General features: G+C 35.8%; 1 protein-coding gene across 3 annotated transcripts in view; it reads left to right on the forward strand.

Moving 5' to 3' along the window:
* The first annotated feature begins 131 nt into the window (after window positions 1-131).
* LOC140162414 (short transient receptor potential channel 1-like) overlaps window positions 132-20,873 on the forward strand; it is a 131,254-nt gene continuing 110,512 nt past the window's right edge. For all 3 annotated transcript variants that reach the window (XM_072185637.1, XM_072185638.1, XM_072185636.1), the window contains exon 1: window positions 132-442. In XM_072185637.1, the coding sequence (XP_072041738.1) occupies window positions 344-442 (99 nt within the window). In that variant the 5' untranslated portion in view covers window positions 132-343. The remainder of the gene's footprint in view (window positions 443-20,873) is intronic.

The following is a 20,873-nucleotide window of genomic DNA, read 5'->3' on the forward strand; positions in this document are numbered from 1 at the left end:
ATATTTTGCTTTCGAGCAGCTATTTCTTTCAAGTAACATCTACACATATTTAAAAGCCAGCCTGACAAATCGATTCAGGGTGAGTCTATCGCGTGGATAGTTTGAATTCGAAAACACTGAACACATTTATACGATATCCTGGAACAGAGGAGGAATACAACACAGATTATATACACGCAAGGGGCACAATCCAAAGACATTGGATTAGAGAGAAACTGCGTTTATGCGTATTCGATCTCGGCAAAATGACTTTCTGAGAAGATAAAATAACCACACAAAAAACTGGATTTATATTCAACAGGGAGTTTATAAACAAAGGTTTACATTACGGAGGTACTTTGTTATGATGAACGGTGTAGGGGGATTCCCCGTGTTCACCCCGCGCCCGACCCCGGGGTACAACCCCGTGTATGGACCTGGGTATGGACCTGATAATGCTCCGGTAAGTTAATTAAAAGAAGATAATAGTATTAGTTTGAATTTATACGCCATAAGGATGAAATATGTGTTGCTTTGACCTTGAAATCAATATGTAGTTTTGGTTTTTTAGGATAAAAATAAGCATGAAAACCTAATGAATCCTTTTGTTTCCCGTTCTGTTGCTAAAAAGCAATATTAAACCTAAAATATATAAGGAGCATTTCAGAAGCAAATTACGTATTAAAAATACACACTAAGGCAAGATATTGCTTAACATACTATTGGCTATGTGTATAAATCGGTGAATTGGACTGACCTTGGACTGATAATACTAACATCTCTGTGTAACAAAACGTGATAAATGATGTCCATTGCTTTTGTGGAATTTACAATTATATACATTGTGATTGTATTTCTTTACACGTCAACGTGTTACCTCTTTAATGTGTACAACGAAATCATGAAATAGCAAATAATTGTTGCTTTACATTACACTTTCTACATCAATTGAAATCAATCACAGATGCTGCTTGCACACACCATCTCAATTCATGTCAATAAAATATCGCCTTTTGGAGCGTGCTATTCGCGCAAGAAACATAATAATGAAATAATGAAATAAATATGTGTTGTGGCATCGCATGAATACGGATCATTTTTTTCCATGTATGACGAAGTAAATTCGTGAGCATTGAACTACAAATTTGTAAAATATACTTTGCATTAACTTTGCAAAGTATGAATTCGTGTACATGACTTAATAAAAATCAATTAAGGAATCGCAGATACCCCATGAATGTCCCATATCAAACAAGAGCGATAACCGCACCATAGCTGAACCATGTGGCTTCGGCAGTATATTGTGGTAGGCCTATACCACTGTCATCATTGCATTTAAATTTCAGCTCAATTGAAGCGTTTTGAAAACTTGACATTTGACCCCTTTATTGCCCTTAATGACCTTAAATGAATTTTAAAATATTTTAAACATGTTTAGAATGTCATAAGGATCATTGCGTTTAAATTTCAGCTCAATCGGAGCATTTTGGAAAACTTGACCTTTGACCCCTTTATGACCCCTTAATGACCTTAAATGAATCTTAAAATGTTTTTAAAATGTTTCGAATGTCATAAGGATCATTGCATATAAATTTCAGCTCGATTGGAGCATTTTGAAAAACTTGACCTTTGACCCCTTTATGACCCCTTAATGACCTTAAATGAATTTTAAAATATTTTTAAATGTTTACAATGTCATAAGGATCATTGCATTTAAATTTCAGCTCAATTGGAGCATTTTGAAAACCTTGACCTTTGACCCCTTTATGACCCCTTAATGAAATGAAATAAATGTTTTAATGTTTTAAACATGCTTAGAATGTCATAAGGATCATTGCATTTAAATTTCAGCTCAATCGGAGCATTTTCGGTTAAAATGACCTTTTTTGACCCCTGTGACCCCAGGATGACCTCTGACGTTTGGAAATATTTTTATTATATTCTTTATGTTTTCCTCTTTCATATGACACCACTCATGGGGTCATACCTTCGTCAACATTTAGAGATATGTCCATTTCAGACCAAATGGTTAGTCAGTTAGTAAGCTAGTAAGTAAGTAAGCTAGTAAGTAAGTAAGCTAGTAAGCTAGTAAGTAAGTAAGCTAGTAACATGCACTCATATAGGCTGATACCATTTCATGGTTCAGCAAAAATGAGACCTTTCCGGATAACTTCCCGATAGTCACCGGGTAGACACCGGCAAATTTCACATGCAAATTAGATAGGTAGCGGGTGACTACCCGATTTTTTTTAAACCATAGTGGATACCTTTCAGGTAATAGGTACCGGATGACTACCCGATGACCTTTTTGGGAAACTAGCGGGTAACTACCCGGTGACTTTTTTGGGGAACTAGCGGATAACTACCCGATAACTTTTCGGGGACCTAGCGGATAACTTTTGGTGACAATAATTATACCTGGTGACCTCTTTGGAGACTTCCTGTTGACCTTTTGGGGAATGCAGAAATATTATTTGAATTGTAGTTTTTGGAGAAATACAACTCTGTAGGCATGGCAGTTGAGCGTATAAAGTGCTATCTTGCAATAAGAAACTTGAAAGTGTACAATGTAAATTGTAGTTATTGTATAAAAATATTCTTCTGATGTAATTTGGTTCACACCACCTTTATAAGGTGCATATCTTAATTAATGTACAACCAAATTGTTATAGCATATGTATTACAGTACCTAAATGTGCATGATGATACAGCCTATATCAAATATTATAATTTATTTACAACAAATAGCTTTAAAACATAAAGCTTATATGAGTTCATTGACACATTAGCTGATGATTAGTAATTTAATTGACATTAATTTACTGTCAAAATCATGTATGATTTACTAGAAAAGATATACTAGAACATTCAAATGTGTCATATATTAGGTACATGTATAAAGACTGCATACAAATCATTTCATACAAATTTTCCTACCTGCATTATCATATGAAATCAAGCATTCAATGCTTTATAATTCCTACAGCATGTTCCAGATTAATTAGTAAACATCTTGTAATGTCCTAAATGTAAATCCATACATTTTGGACCACAAATAACATGAATATTCTGCACAAATATATTCCAACTGCCAACAGCTAGCTGCTCCATTTTGAATTCATTCAGTGACCTTTGATCATATACCCACCCACAATGCATTCTTAAGATGCTTTATGCTATTTTCAAGGTCAAATTAAAAGCGGATAACCACCGGGTAACTCCTGCAAAAAATATATGTTTCTGGGAACCTTCTGGGTAACTCATTTGAAATATTTGAGTTTTTGGGAGACTTCCGGATGTCTACCCGAAAACTTTTGGATAAATTAATTAGGTATCCGCAAGGTATCCGCTAGCGGGCACTTTCGGATAACTCTGGAAAAGGTACCCGAAAGGTTTCGGATGACCACCGAATGGTCATCGGGTGGTCACCGGGAAACTTTTCTTTTTGCTATGGGGTACGAATAAAACAGACACATTAATACACATTGACATTATAAATCAGAAATATTCAAAATAACCTGGATACTCTTGTCTGCTATATGTTATGAAATTTGTAGCCGGTTCAATTTTGTCCGTTTCCATCAGCCAAACATTTAAAGAGTATTGTTTTAATTCATGAATCCATACAAATCCTTAAAAAAGAATCGTCAAATATTTAACGTAGCCTGTAGCTTTATAGCTTTGTATGCTTTTGCCATACATGCGTGTCAATGCACTATGATTTTCTCCGGGGATTTTTCATGCGTTCAGACTGACATCCTTCCTCTCGAAAATGCAAGAAGCAAAATGAAGTGATGTTGACATTTCAATATCATCAGTATTGTATTTCCTTATCTTATAAAACTACTCTTAAAATAGAAGTGAATACACATCTGAAAAGTTCAAATCGCATAATTAATAATAAAAAGAGGCAGTATATTTGGCGATAGGGTAATTAATTTGTTAACAAATACACATTCATCGTTTATATTCAGATGTGTGTGAAAGTATATTGCGTAAGAAACCTGCATGATTGGCAAGATGGGAAGCTTCATGTACTATTTCTGACCTCGAATATTGATCAGGTGAATGCACACGTACTGAATTGACATTTGAACATGTTCAGTGTCATCCTGGATTCAAAGAAAAACGATTGAATACGTGAAAATTATTGAGCTGCAAAGATAAAAAATATTATTTTGTGACTTCAACAATGTAGTAACAAAATGTGATTTAAATAGAAAGTGCGTAAATAATTAAATAAATAAATAAATAAATAAATATAAACAAACTAATACCATTGATTTAAATTGCACAATACAACCTTAATACTCATATTTAATACATAAGAATCTGTTTTCTTAAAAGCATACATTGTTACGTCTTGCATCCAGGGTATGTGCCTCACTTACTACCTCGTCAGGCTAACTTGCCTCAGGTGATAAAAATAGATTTTCATCAGAGATAAACACTTTTATACTAACCAATATCACCATGATTACTAACTACCAACATCACGATTGACAATTGTACTGATTGAAGATGTAACTCAGCTACTAACACAAATTAGTCAAAATACCCATCATAATACTCTGTTGTTTATTAAATAATGTTTTTATATATCAAGAAGAAGATGCTGTTTTAGAAGGTTGATAATACTGACGCTGAGATGGCTCACGAGAATTTGTGTGTACCCTTAAAGGTCGCATACATTGCAATACACAGGAAGTCTCTGTTTATTAGATACCTAAAATGAACCATACACTCTTAAAACAAACTAATCAAAAATGATTAGAAACTAATCAAATTTGATTAGACTGCCGTATCGATAGGTGACTTACTAGAATCTAATCAAAATGATACGGAGAGTCTAATCAAATATTTGATGAGGGGAACTAATCATTTTTTTTACAAGTTATCTAATCAAAATGATTAGATAACTATTCAAATTTGATTTGATCCTTATCAAAATAATACGTAATATATCAAAAATGAATAGTTTACTAGTTGCAGTTGATTAGAATCCATTCAATTTATTTGAATCTATTTGACTAGAATCTGGTTAAAATTCTAGTCATGTTAATTTGGGGAAATGCGTCATCTCTTGTCCGCTTCACGCTAAGAGAGGAACACTATACGACTCAACACTGTGGTGTTAAATAGCCATCGAGTGTATTTGATAGCATGGTGACACGTATTACAGAAATTATCTATAAAATTACGGTCTTAAAAGAGGATGGCAGAAAATTATAATGTATTTGCTTGAAAATATAAAATCTATGGTGTTAAATAGCGTTTGCCCTGTGTTCTTCACCCGTGGTTTTGTTTCCTATTATTTAAACTGTTTGAGATTCTAACGTACTTTTAAAACATAATGAACACAAAAATACAGATGCTAGATTAATATATCAATAAAAGTGGATTTCTTACTAGTGCCTATGTCCCCACCGTAGGTCCTACTGTACAAATGTGTAATGGCGGCCGACCAAGACCCCGGATACAGCAGCGTGCGTACTTTTGACCAATGAAATCCCTCATTATCGTTGACGTCATTTTGATGAGTGTGTCGATTCAAAGTTTTCTGCGATGTTGATACTAAATCGCATCAAACGATATGATTCGATTTAAAAATGATAAGGGATCTATTCAAATTGATGAGTTTCTATTAAAAAAAAAATGAATAGACTTTCTATTCAAAAAAATGAATAGGCTGTCATTAGAGTGTAGCCGAGCTGAGGTACCTGGTCAAATTGAGATATCGTCAACACATAGTGCTCATGGAGCACTAAGGGTTATTTTTGACACCATAGAATTATCTCTAACAAAATTGTTAAATGTTATCATTCAGAGTGTGTAGAAAGGGGTTTGATTCGGTGGAAGCTGTCCCACTTGAATAAAAAAATCATAAACCTCCTGTAGCACTAACCCTAACCCTAGCTAGAACTATTCCAGCAAACTCAAAACGTTTTCGACATTATTCACAAAAAGTTAGAATAAAGTTACCAGAAAACGTTTAAATGTCGGGTTATATAAAGGGTATATAACGTTTTCATAACATTTAAAAACATCTTTTGAAAACTTACTGCAAAATATTCTATAATGTTATTTAAGTGTTGACAAAAGATTTTTGCTAAAAAATACTTTACGATAACATTTTGACAACATTTCAATAATGTTGTTGTAGTGTGTTTTTATAGAAAACGTTTTAAAATGTTTTCATCACTTTTATATAACCCGCCATTTGATGTTATTAAAACATTTTTTATCAAAAACCAAAACCAAAAATATAGATATTTAAAAAACGTTTTGTGTTTGCTGGGATTGTGCTCGGCGGTGGATTGGCCATAGCGTTACGTATGGTGCAATTTTGAGAACAATATCCAGATATTCCCAGACTGATTCAGTGTATAGATATGTGATAATATCGTATGCCATACATGTAAACATGGTTACATTCCCTCACTTAAGAATTCATCTTGTAAACACCCTTGGTTGCGTTCATTACACTTCAATCGATGCACTGGACAGGGACAGATAGCATGTATCGTGAGCACAGGCAGTTTCTGTTAAACTCATTCTGGTTTTAAATTTTGGATGTCTACTGGATCCTTTTACAGATTATTTATTAAAATCCAATTAATCAAGACATCTTTACCACCTGCCCATTAAACATGTTTAACATAATCATTTGCTACTTTTGCTATTTAAAAATAGCAAATGTAGCAAATATATACGAGACTGTCAAAAGTGTCAAAATAATGTTGGTTTAGTAAGATGAAATACATCAGATCTCAAGCCCACTGCTGACAGTCAAGATGAGATCACCAGAGCAAAACCAGAAAGGAGACAATCAACCCTGTGGTGGACAAGAGAGTTGAGACAAGACAAAAAAAGGCCTGTGACAACATAATAAAAGTAGCATCATATTAAATAACGAGTTGTGGGGCTGTGGCTAGACGCTCACAATATAATATACAAACATTTTTGTACATGTACAAAGGCTTCCATTGAAACCATTTGTGGCACGATCTAATTCAATGATCAGGGCGAAGATGATAATTAGACACGTGAGGGGGAAAGCGAGAACAAAAACAGGAAAACACATTATTTTGAACATTGCTATTGTGAAAGCTCATTACTTTCCGACCACTTGCTATAGGGAAGTAAGGAGCTGATGATGATCACAACAACAACAACAACAGCAGCAACAAAACCATTCGTAAGGGACACATGTTCGAGTCCATGGATTGAACAGATCGGGTCATATTTTGTTTAAATTTCTCATGATGCAGTCATGTCTACAGTAGAATTCACCACGACCTTTGCAGGACTTAAACCCCATTAAAAGCTATTAAACCAAGATAACACTCATTGAAAACAGCTCAACTGATTAAATCAGATCTTCCTGGTTAAATCCACACTACACATGTTTCTGTTTTACCTGTGCAATGAGCAATGAGCTGGTGTTATAGTTTCAGTTGGGTAACCGATTATAAAGCGAACGCAAGATAACAATACTATGTGTCCCTTTGTTCACGAAATGAGACAATAGTCTGCTTATTGTTAACCAGCATTCTTGAAAATGAGAAACATCATGGTTGTTGACTTTTTTTTAACACGGTTTGAAAATAATTTCTTCATATTTTTTGGTGTTATCTGTCGTTTACATATCCTTCCTAAAACACAAAAGTGCGAATATTTCCAAACACCTAAATTAGCTAAAATTTAGGACATGTTACAAAACTATATTTTCTAGAATTTCAGAGAATACTTTAAATATTGGCCGGTTATTTTTCACACAGTGACGTTAACTAGGCAATATCCTATACTTCTAACATACACTATTTGGAGAGGTCGCGCGTCAATGGTGAGAGCACTGTGTATTGTGTATAGGAAAACGGACAGTAACTGCAGTATGTCACGAAATCGTAATAGCTTGTAAATAGCATAATACAATGATGTAGGCTAATCATTTAGAATTTTAATCATGGAATTCATTGGAAATGATTAAAACAGTTTAATTGAGCAAACATATTCAAGGCAATCGATTCAAACACTCTAAATTTTGTTGCCCCTAAATCTGCGTCAAGATTAACGCTATTGTAGCTTTTCAATCATAAAACATAAAGGGCCTCTTAACACGAGAACCTCGTGTTCTCAAGAGCCATGTACATCATCACGGTACAGTTAAAGCATCCAAACGGTCAAAAGATGTCACTATAGTGTCCCGACTAGTGTTGATGTCATATGCTCTACTGCAGGGCAGTTGAGCTTTTGAGTGGTATACATGTATTTTCATCACAACATTGCAAAGTAGTGAGCTTACTCTGGAGCTGTTGCGTAGATTAGAAGTGTTTCATGATCAGATGATTATGTGCTAAAAAAAACTTTGTCAAACTGCTTAGTTTTCAAGATTCTACTTCGTCTCCAAAATTATTTTTCAAAGCGACCGCGTTTTGGAATAATCTGTTTTTAAAGGGCATGTCTATTGCAAAAACAACATCATATCATTGGCAAGCTAATATTATGAGGACAATGAAAATGACTCCTTTTTTGAGAAAATAAGACGTTTAAAATTGATATTCCGCAAAAACCAACTTAAGCGGCGAGTTCCTTCGAACGAGACAGATTTGGCCTAGAAAAACGGTGACGTCATGAAATGCGATGTGCCCGCTGTGAGAAAGGGGACTATAAACGCTCTCAATGGACAGAACGTATACTGTTGTTGTTCACAGAAAAAAATTCCAAATTAAATATTCCAAATTTAATGGTTTTTAAACATATGGATAAAATCAGCTGCTTCTTTTTTATATATTAGGCAATTGTGATATTACAATTCATATGTATATCAATATCATGAGAAATATTGGGCCTAAAAATAAATACATAATTTGAGCTTAGAATTTCATCTGAGACTAGCATATAAACCGTGTTAAGTCCACAAACTCATGTATCTGATTTCCATATTGCAATGCTAAAGTTTCAGTTGGATGAAATATTACAAAGCAAACGCATAGTAACAATACTGTATAGTGTGCATATTGTTATGCAGCATTGTTATGGTAAGTGATCGTACAACTCATTGTTGCTAATGTCAAACTTGTCAAAGTGATTGTGATTGTATGATGAGAGCATGATAAAGTGCCCGCTTCATTTACCTACGTCATCAGCCAAACGGGGGGAGAACACGTACGCTTCAAACGGGGGAAGAACACGTACGAGGCTGAACTTTACCCACACAATTTCTCCTTTTTCAGGAGAAATACGCACAAAAAATTGCAACAAGTATCAACTTGTAATGTAATAATTATTCTCTTCGAATAGAGATAAACTTATTTTGCAATAGACCTGCCCTTTAAGCTTTTATTCTGCTTTTGTTTATTTAGTTTTGTTTTCGCTTTGAAAGAACATGTCTCTTTTATGTCTAAACAATTTCTTCGTCTTCATTCTGCTCAAACAAAATATCAAGGATATAGAAAAGGACCTCTCGACAAGGAGACCTCTGTCATGTGCACCGTGCTATTATGGTTTATATATAGCATCCGAACATAAAGGTGCCAGACTGAGTGTTTAAATCAAACCCCATTATACAGCAATTTGTTAATAACTGACGAAATACGAGCGTGTGATAAGAAAATATAAGTGCTCTTTGAGCTTCGATAAAGAAGGCTACAAATGTTGTGGTTTATTAATGCTCAAGTTGCGATGTGTACTTTTCATGTATTACGATAGTAAACAAGAAATTCATAAACTAACACTTAAAATTAAAGGGCGTCAGATGCGCATAACAGAATGGATTCCAGGTCTGAGATCTGAGTTGGAACAATCAAAGTCCATAATACAGAATTTCCTCGCCTTCAGTATTTTGTCAAGTGTCCAAAGAGTAAAATTACGGTGGCTATAAAATATGTAAAATGTCTTTGTATCTATGTATTTATTTTTAGGGTTGTGTCATCCATGGCATGTTCCTTCTTCATATTATTTTTGTTACCAGCTGACAATTTATACACTCTAGTATTGTGACGAAATACTATAGACACAGAAGTACCTGTAAATGTTTCATTACTGATATGATGTTATTTCATGCCATACATCTGTGTGATATAACTAAAGGTAGACCAGAGATATACTAGGTAAACATGGTAAAGGGGCTCCGTAATTGCTCACATCTCCCTTAGATTTAAACGGAAACATTATCATGTCATTCCCATTATTAGTAATCATGGTAATGGTAAACAATGCCAACAGTTGCGGAGTGGGAAGTAGGGCAATAGGGTTTATCAGTTGCTGAAACCATAACAAGACAAATCGAGACTTGAACGTTGCAAAAACAAGCTTGGAGCCTTCGACTTCAAATTACACTACTTTGTATTCGCGTCTTTAAAAAAAGGGCATGTCTGTGGAATAAATGATTTGGTATGGTCTGTTAACACGCTAGAAATACTTTATGCACCATTTGAGTATGGAACATACTCAACCTAAAAAATAGTTTGCAAATCTACTTTTGCAACTTTAATTGCAACAAAGCGGCGACATTTGGTAACATAATTAAACGGCACTTTTTTTTCTACTAAATCCTATCCGCTTATACCGAAACTGTATTTGTGTACATCCATATCAAAAGGATGCACTTGTCAGCTGCTACATGTGTCGCATTTCAATTTATCGATTGTTTTTAGATCGGCAATGTACATAAAGAAATCATATCAAAACAATGCACTTGTCGGCTGCTACAACAATGTGTCTCTTTTCACATAAGAGCTAGGAATAAATACCAGACTCATCTAAAGTGGAGGTCACTTCAAATCATCCCCATGTCACATGGTTAACAAATGTTCTCTGCACTCCTAAACCATGTGACTTGGGGATGATTTGAAATGATTTGGAGCTAATACATGTTATCTAATTCAGAATATACCTAGCCCCCATAGTTGATAAATACACAAGACCCTCTTCTTAAATGTACGCATTGTTACGTCTCGCCATCCAGGGTATGTGCCTCTTCAGGCTCACTTGCCTCGGGTGATAAAAATAGATATTCATCAGGGATAAACAATTTTGTATTAGCAATTTTACTATAACTACCAACATCACGATTGACAATTGTAATGATTGAAGAAGTAACTCAGCTGTTTGCACAAATTAGTCAAAATATCCAGCATAATGCTTGCTTGTTTATTAAATAATGGTTTTATATATCAAGAACAAGATGCTATTAAGAAGGTTAATAATACTGACACTCCAAGATGGATCACGAGAATTTGTGTGTTTCCTTAAAGGTCGCATGAATTTTAATACACAGAAAGTCTCTTCTTATTAGATACCTAAAACGTGCCATAGCTGACGTGAGGTACCCGGTTTCTAGCAACCCCCGCAGTTATTACGCATGTGCTTGTGGTTTTCTTTGCGATACGACCATTGACATTTTCTTGACTTTGATTAAATCTTCTCAGAACTTCAAAATGTACATTTTCTGCACGTTGAAGGTCATATGAAAACACCTAATGTAGCGAAACTCACAGAGTCCATATAAGACTTCGCGAAAATTGCCGAATAGTTCACACTAAAGACCATACAGCTCACGCCAGCTCTAACAATGGTGTTTCCGAAATACATTTTGAATGCGTTTAGGTAAAATATTAATAAGTCAGTTTGTTAGGACTAAACATGAATCGGAGTCAAATTGTTGGAGTTTTAAGCAACTGCATTCTTCTAACAAAATTACGGTAGTAAGATTTGATAGCCTTAAAATTAGTTCCTTAGTTGATAGTGACCTCTTAGACAGACCAAATCCCATGATCGAAAACCCATCCTCTTCTCCTATTGCAGTTCAGATACCCCCAAAAAGGATTATGGAGCTTGGGATATTTGCTGTGGTACTTTCGTATGCCATACCTGTAGACATGATTAATTAACTTCCTTCACTTAACAATTCATCGGGCTATTCCAGTTGAAATCCATACACCCCCATGGAAGACATCTTCCACACAGAGCGAATTTCACGGGGAGTTACCTGAATGGGTTACTCTATTTACAATCTATACCGCGTATGTAGGCGACTAAGGTTATGTCTTCCGTATCGGTTGTATGGATTTCAACTGGAATGTCCCATAACCACCCTTCGATGCTTCATTATCTAGCTGTAATTACCGTGTATCGTACATTATGCTACATTCGATGTACTGAATTGACAAGGAGGGATATCTTGTTTCATGAGAATAGGCAATTTCTGTTAAACTCATTCTGATTTTAAATTGTGGATGTCTACCGGAACCGTCTGCAGGTTATTTATTAAAATTAATTAAGGTATATTATTAAGCACTAGGAAAGTTAACAGGATATAAATTTATAAGAGAAGACCATCCGAATAGTCTTAAACAAACTCTTTCTTTGAAACCATTTATGGCACAATGTAATCCAATAATCAGGGAGAGGTGATAATTAGGGCATATACATGTATGGGTGCAAGGGAGCAAAAAAAAACCCATAAAATACATAAGAACATTGCCATTGTAAAAGGTCATAACATTCCTACCACATACTTTCGGGAAGTAAGGGGTTCAAAAAAAAAAAAGCAACATTGGTTCATGCGTGTTTGTTTGTTTGGATGTGCGTTTGATTGTTTCCTCAAGTTGGTACGTAAGGGACAGACGCTTGGGTCCATGGATTGACAATACCGTAATTTTCGAAATCCTTTCTTTTTGCCCAGTTGGATCAGACGGGTTATGCATTTATTTAAATTTATCATGAAAACGTAATAACCTAGCCGTCACAAATATGCATTAAGTACGTTTAAGTATAAAATTCATTGGTAATGCTAAAATAGCTCAAAAAGAAATCATATTCAAATCGACTCACACACCCTATATATTCACACCTAAGGTTGGTTCAGAAAATAATATGCGTCAAGAGCAACACTATCTTAGATTTTTCCATCGTAAAAGTAGGGCCTCGTACAAACATCTGCCACGTACAGCACGGAACAGTAAAAGCATCAAAAGCAGTCAAAAGATGTTACTAGTGTTGATGTCATGTTCGACTACAAAACAGTTTGTGCATAACTCCAGGAATAGGTGTCATATTTAGAAGAACCTTTAAGTGCTTTTAAGCTTTTATAGAAAGGTTTACCAATTTTATCACCACATTATTGTAAGCTGTAAGTAGTGATTTTATTAATGGTCGTGTTGCGGTGTGCTGTAAAACCGATTTATGTATGTCAAAATCGACATCAACAATTTATCTGCCTTAATGTCGTTATAAATCTAAACCTTCATCTTACGCCGAGCATCATATCAATTTATAAATAAATGTTCCAACACAAGTAAACTTTTGATCATCTGAAGTTTGATCGTCTGTAAAATCTATGGTGTGTATGATCACTGACTTCACTGATCACTGACTGACAAAGGGCAGCCTTGGCTAAGGTACATGGCAACCTACTTTATTGCAAACTCTTTGTAGTTGCATCAGCAGATAGGCGAGGTCTGCTCATTCACTGTTGACAAGGGACAGTCTTCAGTAAACGACTCTTTTCAGAGCCGCCAAACCTTTTTATATCTACAGATAGGCGAGGCATGCTTGTTCTCTGTTGACACTTGGCAATCTTCAGTGAGCGGCTCTTTTCAGAGCCCCACTTATTTACTTTTATCTATTGACATTGGCAATCTTAAGTGAACGGCTCTTTTCAGAGCCACCAAAAACGTTTACATTAGCAGATAGACGAGGTCTGCTTGTTCACACAGGACTATCTTAAGTGAACGGCTTTTTGCAGAATCATCGGTAGACAGGTGCGGCCTACATGTCCATACTTAGGTACTTTGTCCTGATTAATTCAGGGTTATATTTCTGCCATTCCCTTCCCAATATATTAGGTGGCAGTCTTTTACTGAACGACTCTTTTCAGAACCATCGGTAGACAGATGTGGCCTACATGTTCACACTTAAGTACTTTGTCCTGAACAAGTCAGAGCTATATTTCTCCCGTTCCCAGTATATTAGGTGGCTGCACCCCTTAACACCTTAACATAATGATAGAGCAGATGGCCTCTCAGCGAGGAGACCTGCCATATGCACCGTGCTATTATGAACTGTAAACATCCGAACATTCATATGTGCTTTGTGTTTTAACACATTCCACAGCAGTCAATAACTGACGAAATAGGTGATAAGAAAATATAAGTGCTCTTTTAGCTTGGATAAAGAACAATAAAAATGTCACCACCACAATGTTGTATGGTAAATCTGTCGTGATTTATGAATGCTCAAGTTGTGATGCGTACCTAAGTCTATTTATCACTTGATCTTATGGTAATTAATCACAGTTAAACTACCACTTTAAATCTATAAAGGGCGTCACATGTACATAACGGAATGACTGATATTAATTGGATGTTTATATACAAACGGAGACATAGATATAGAAATGTTTTTATTAATTACATTACTTCATGTCATACAGGAACATCATAGAATTGAAATCATTTAGATATTCAAGTTAGTTTATATAAACAACATTCGTTAGCACATACTGATCCTCATAATTGTGAATATAGCTCACCAGACATTTTTACCAGCAGACAATATATACACTCTAGTATTGTGACATATAGTGATATAATTAAAGAGATATACTAGTTTTTGATAGCTTTAAAAGTAGTTCCTTAGTTGTTAGTGGCCTCTTAGACAGAGTACATCTTATGATCAAAAACCTCATCCACTTCTCTTACTACAGTTCAGATACCCCAAAAAAGATTATACAACTTGTTGATATTTAAGTGATTTGAGCTTTTATAGAAAAGTATACCAATTTTATCACCACATTACTGTAAGCTGTAAGTAGTGATTTTATTAATGGTTGTGTTGTGGTGTGCTGTAAAACCGATTTATTTCATGTCAAAATTGACATCAACAAATTTATCTGCCGTAATGTTGTTATAAATCTAACCCTTCATTTTACACCGAGCATCATATCAATTTATGAATAAATTTCCCAACACAAGTACACTTTTGATCATCTCACGTCAGTCGGTATGGTCACTGACTTCGCTGATCACTGACTGACAAAGGGCAGCCTTGGCTGAGGTACATGGCAACCTACTTTGTTGCAAACTCTCTGCAGTTGCATCAGCAGATAGGCAAGGTGTGTTTGTTCACTGTTGGTAAGGGACAGTCTCAGTAAACGGCTCTTCTCAGTGCCACCAAACCTTTTTATATTAGCAGATAAGCGAGGTCTGCTTGTTCTATGTTGACACCTGGCAATCTTCAGTGAGCTACTCTTTTCAGAGCCCCACTTATTTACTTTTATCTATTGACATTGGCGGTCTTCAATGAAGGGCTCTTTTCAGAGCCACCAAAAACGTTTACATTAGCAGATAAGTGAGGTTTGCTTTTTCACACGGGGCAGTCTTCAGTGGACGGCTCTTTTCGGAACCATCGGTAGACAAGGGCGGCCTACATGGCCATACTTAGGTACTTTGTCCTGAACAAGTCAGAGCTATATTTCTCCCGTTCCCAATATATTAGGTGGTTGCACCACCTAACATAATGATAGAGCAGATGGCCTCTCAACGAGGAGACCTGCCATATGCACCGTGCTATTATGAACTGTACGGATCCGAACATTCATATGTGCTTTGTGTTTTATCACATTACACAGCAGTCAATAACTGACAAAATAGGTGATAAGAAAATATAAGTGCTCTTTTAGCTAGGATAAAGAACGATAAAAATGCCGCCACCACAATGTTATATGGTAAATATGTTGTAATGTATTAATGCTCCGGTTGCGAAGTGTACGTGAAGTCTATTTAGCACGTCTTACGGTTGTTAATCACGGATAAACTACCACTTTAATTTAAAGGGCGTCAGATGCACATAACGGAATGAATTGTAAGTCTGATATGAAATGGATGTTTGAACACACGGAGAAGTATAGTTATAAAATAATGTTTTATTACTCCTGTTACTTCATGTCATAGAACAATACCACAGGATTGTTATCATACAGATTGTTCAAGTTAGTTTCTGGTAATCGTTTTGTCTACTTTGATAAACATCATTCATTGGCACATAGTGACGTTTCCTCGTATTTGTGAACATAGCCCATCAGACATTGACGAAGTCAATGAACATAATGATAAATTATATGAAATCAAGCTGATAACGTGAGAAGAACTCTCATGAGCAGATCAAATGGTTCAATGCAACTCATAGCTGCTTTAGAAATGAACGAAAGAAAACAAATAGACAGCAGCGGATAAATACGTGACATACAGTGGTAAAAGCCATAACATGTATGATTGAACAACATAAAAATATAACTGTAGTTTGTGGTATCTTAGCATCAGCCATTACCTGGCTGATTCACAGAATATTGAGATTTGTTAATGCGCTCGGCATTTGAAGGTCTGAAACTCTTTCTCAGTGATGTTGCCAACAAAAGTGTCTGGAAGGCTGTTCCATATAAAATCAAACGAGGGTGGACCAAGAATACCTCCCAGAGGTACACCACTAGGTTCAATGCATGTATGGACAAACATCCATAATTCTCCGCTCTCCAATGCCACCTGGATAGTCTAATGACAATACGCTGCCAGTGACCTTGCCCTTGCCTGATATACCCCTTCATATCCACCAAAACATTGTAATGTATGTGTCACTGTTTGAAGACATTGCGATGGTAAACAATGCTACTAGAGTTGTATTCAAGTGTTATTCAAAGCATACCATACTTTAAAAGCAGACGCATTAAGACAAAAAATAATAGAGACTTGAACATTGCCAAAACAGTCTTGGAGCCTTCGACTTCAAATTACACTATGTTTTGGTTTAATTTTCACTTGTCTCTTTAATGTCTCTTAACAATTTATGTGCCTCCGTATCCTGCTTGGCAAACAATATCAATGATAGAGCAGATGGCCTCTCAACAAGGAGACCTGCCGTATGCACTGTGCTATGAACTAAGCATCCGAACATTCGTTCGAGCCATTTGTGTTTAAAGTCATGCCACGTTACAGTTTACACAACAGTGTGTCAATAACTGAGGAAATGGGTGATAGGAAAATATAAGTGCTCTTTTAGCTTGGATAAAGAACGATAAAAATGTCACCACCACAATGTTGCGTGGTAAATCCGTTGTGATTTTATTAGTGCTCAAGTAACGATGTGTAATTAGTCTATGTAGCACTTGATCTTACAGTAATTAATCACGGTTAAACTACCACTTTAAATGACTGAGATTAATTGCATGTTAGTACAAACGGAGACGAATAGCTTTAGGAATGTAATTCATGTCATAATAGGAACATCATAGGATTGAAATCATTTAGATGTTCAATTTAGTTTATGGGAATGTTTTGGCCCACTATAAACAACATTTGTTAGCATAGTGATGTTTCCTCGTAATTGTGACCATAGCTCCCCAGACACTGACGAAGTCAATGAAAAGAATGATATGTGATATTAAAAAAATCAAATAATTCACTGTAACTCGTAGCTGCTGGACAATGAATGAAAGCAAAACAAATGGACAGCTGAGGAGATCAAAAAAAAATACTAAAGGCATATATCAGTAATAAAAGCCATTATACAAAAGAACAAAATAAAAAAACATAACTGGAAGTTGTTGTGTCCTGGGATATTATATCAACTGAGACCATATGAAGACCTGAGCGCAAGAAGACTGTAAGTCCACTTGGCCCCTCAACATGTATACACTAAAGTTTCGTATAGTTTCGTATAGTTTGGTAATGTTTTATACATGTTCAGGGTGCAAAACAAATCTTTAACAACCTTTCATGATGTTTTCATGTATTAAACATTAAAAACCCTAAGAAACTATACGTAACTTTTGTGTATACATGTTGAGGGCCCAAGTGGACTTACGGTCTTCTTGCGCTCAGGTCTTCATATGTGATGCGATCAAGCAAAATCAGTCGGAACTCGGATATATTGATTTTGAGATATAGCCAAACAAAGGAACTACCGTAAACGTTCGCCTAATGGCGCTATGGAGTTCATGGAAATGAGAGAGCGCCATCCCTGTAAAAGCCGAATATCATCACTGTTTATTAAGGGTACGTGTAGTTAAAGGGTGAAACCTATCGACATTATGAACAAGATCGAACAAACTTGTTCCTGATAATGCGGTAATCATTCACCTGATACGTTGTGGCCCAGTGAGCAGAGCATTAGACTATAGTGCGAGGATAAAGAGAACTTGTGGAGAAGATTGATGGTTCGAATCTCATGCAGTAATTTCTGACAGATTATGATGTCTGTCAATGGTTTTTTTTTTTCTGATTTGAGGAAATTTTATTCTCTATTTTCTTGATTTTATTTTTAACATTGTTTATATAATTTTAAATTATTTTATCTTGTATGTGTCTTTTTTCATGATTCTTTGTTTATATCGTTTCATTTTAGAGTAACTCAATCCATTCAATCAAATGTTGTAATGAACCTATTTGATTGTATAGGCATTTGTTATGTGTGTGAGACGAATTGTCGCGTGCGACAAGTCTTTCAATTCGCGCGAGTGTCAGACAGGGTCTAATTCTGCATAAAACCGGGCAACGTTATTTCTATAGATCTGCTGCGCATTCAAATTACATTGTATTGCATCGTAATTGCATTTGTGTCTATGCTAATTATGTTTACACAACATGAACTCACGTGTTTTCAAGCAAATTCGCCGATAATAGGTGATCAAAAGCGATCGGAATGTTACAAAAGTACAGATCGCATTCAGCTTTACTTCGTATGAGATGATCTTTGGAAAAATACGGCATAATTTGTCTTGGTGTTTGCGGAATGCCATGCAGTAAAATATTAATATGTTGCGGCAACTCATGATTGACAACTAACAATCGGCGTGTCCTTCGTATCCTCCACTGTCAATTTCTTATCCACTCACTAATCCTCACAAAAGCTTTGTGTTGATTACGTAATGTGTGGAGGCAAATTGCATAAGTACAATGAAATAATGAGTAGGGCGGGCTCCGAGGCGGGTTTCTTCTTCATCTTACGTAACAGTATTGTTCTCCAAAAAACCCGGAAGCTTGTCGTTTGGAGCTCTAGCTGAAATACAGCAAGATAATGTAAGATAGTAAATGTAAACCTGTATTTTAGCTAGAGTATCTCGATCTAGCGAGTGTCCTTGCCTATGCATCAGTGGTCATAAGAGGTATATCATTTTATTCGAAAGGGGGGGGGGGGTCCCAAATATACGGGGGTCATAAAGTCTTGGAAAGAATAATAGGAGGGGGTCATCAAATGTTTTATGACCAAAATGTAGGGAGTCACACGATGACCACAGAAAGTGTGTTATTTTATTCAAAAAGACTGATTTCAATACAATTTTGGGGTTTGGGATCATAAAATTTTTGTTGCCAAAATAGGGGTGCGCAATTTTATTGACGGAGACTTTTTGTAAATTTGGGAAAAAAATTATAGCCCTCTAAGAGGATTCAAAAGATAACCTCTGCCCCAATAATCCCTAGCTAATTTTGTTTGAAACTGTTCCACGGAGGATGTATCATAATAGGCTCAGTCTTCAAATGATATAAATAAAATTTGAATGAGTAAACGAACAAACTGAATAGAGGCTGTGCATATGACGTATCATCCTGTAAATATGGCGGACTACTCAAATGCATTCAACAAAAGCATGATTGCATCTACCGCGACAGTTCGTCTCACACACATAACAAAATGCACTACGATCAAATAGGTTGATGACAACATTTAATTGAATGGACTGCACTGCGCCATGATTACGGGGAAGAAACCGGTTCAAATCCTTTGTTTGGAGCCAATCGATAAACGCAAGGCCTCTATCATTGAATACTGGCTAGGATTCCACAACACAATGAGAACATGTTATAAGGTGCTTTGGAAGGCACACAGTACCCCAATGACTTTCCATATTATGTACACTCAACAACTATTCAGTATCGAAGCCCGGTATCGAAGTTACGTAATGTTACTATATGTCAACGGAATCACGCGCTTAAGTAATGAACCACGATCGAAACAATCAGTACACAAAAAAGGCATACCAAAATAGCGTGATCGTAATGATCGCCATACAAACAGTGCTTGGTTCCGATACTATCACGGAGTTACGTAACTACTTCGTGGTCTGATAGTTATATATGATCAATGGTCATTTAACATGTTTAACAGTTAAATGTATGGACTATATCACGCATTGATAGGTAGCAGGTGGAGCAAATTTTGTCAGCGGTTTTTGTTGCCGTTTGTTCGCAGTGCCTATTTATCTAAAAATAAGACAATAAAAATTAAATTAAATTAAAAAAAATTCACAATATTCGTTCGTAAAATGGGGACAAAATCCAAAAACATTTCTTGACCCATCTTCACATAAAAGTGGGGGCAGAAACCAAGATTCGAACCAGTACCATTCACCATTCAAGGCGCACCCTCTACCGACTGAGCTAACCGGTCAGACAATAGAATGGTGTAATTTTGAACTAAAGAATATAAAAAAATATGAAGAAATTACAATGTTATAAAAAGATTTACCAAAATGAGTTAGGTATAACGTATGAATCGATTTACAAATTAAGTCCAATGGCACTTTGAGAAAGAATACCTGAAGAAACCCCAAAACATTTGCTGCTCTAGCAACTAACCTAGTGACCTAAAGCATTGGGTCGTGTCACGATATTTTTTTCTGAGGCATTATGCCCAGGTTGCTCAATTTAACATACACGTATCCTTAATGCTGTTGCGATTTTACAAGGATGGCGCTCTCACATTTCTAAGAATCCAAAAGCGCCATTAGGCGAACGTTTACGGTATGTCTTTTTGTTTCCTATTGTTTTGAAATCTGTTTAATCGCTCATATCTTTGGAACTGGTGGTTCAATTTCAATGGGATTTTCCGCAAAATCC

The sequence above is a fragment of the Amphiura filiformis genome, chromosome 10 (genome assembly GCF_039555335.1).
Source record: "Amphiura filiformis chromosome 10, Afil_fr2py, whole genome shotgun sequence".
Classification (NCBI taxonomy): domain Eukaryota; kingdom Metazoa; phylum Echinodermata; class Ophiuroidea; order Amphilepidida; family Amphiuridae; genus Amphiura; species Amphiura filiformis.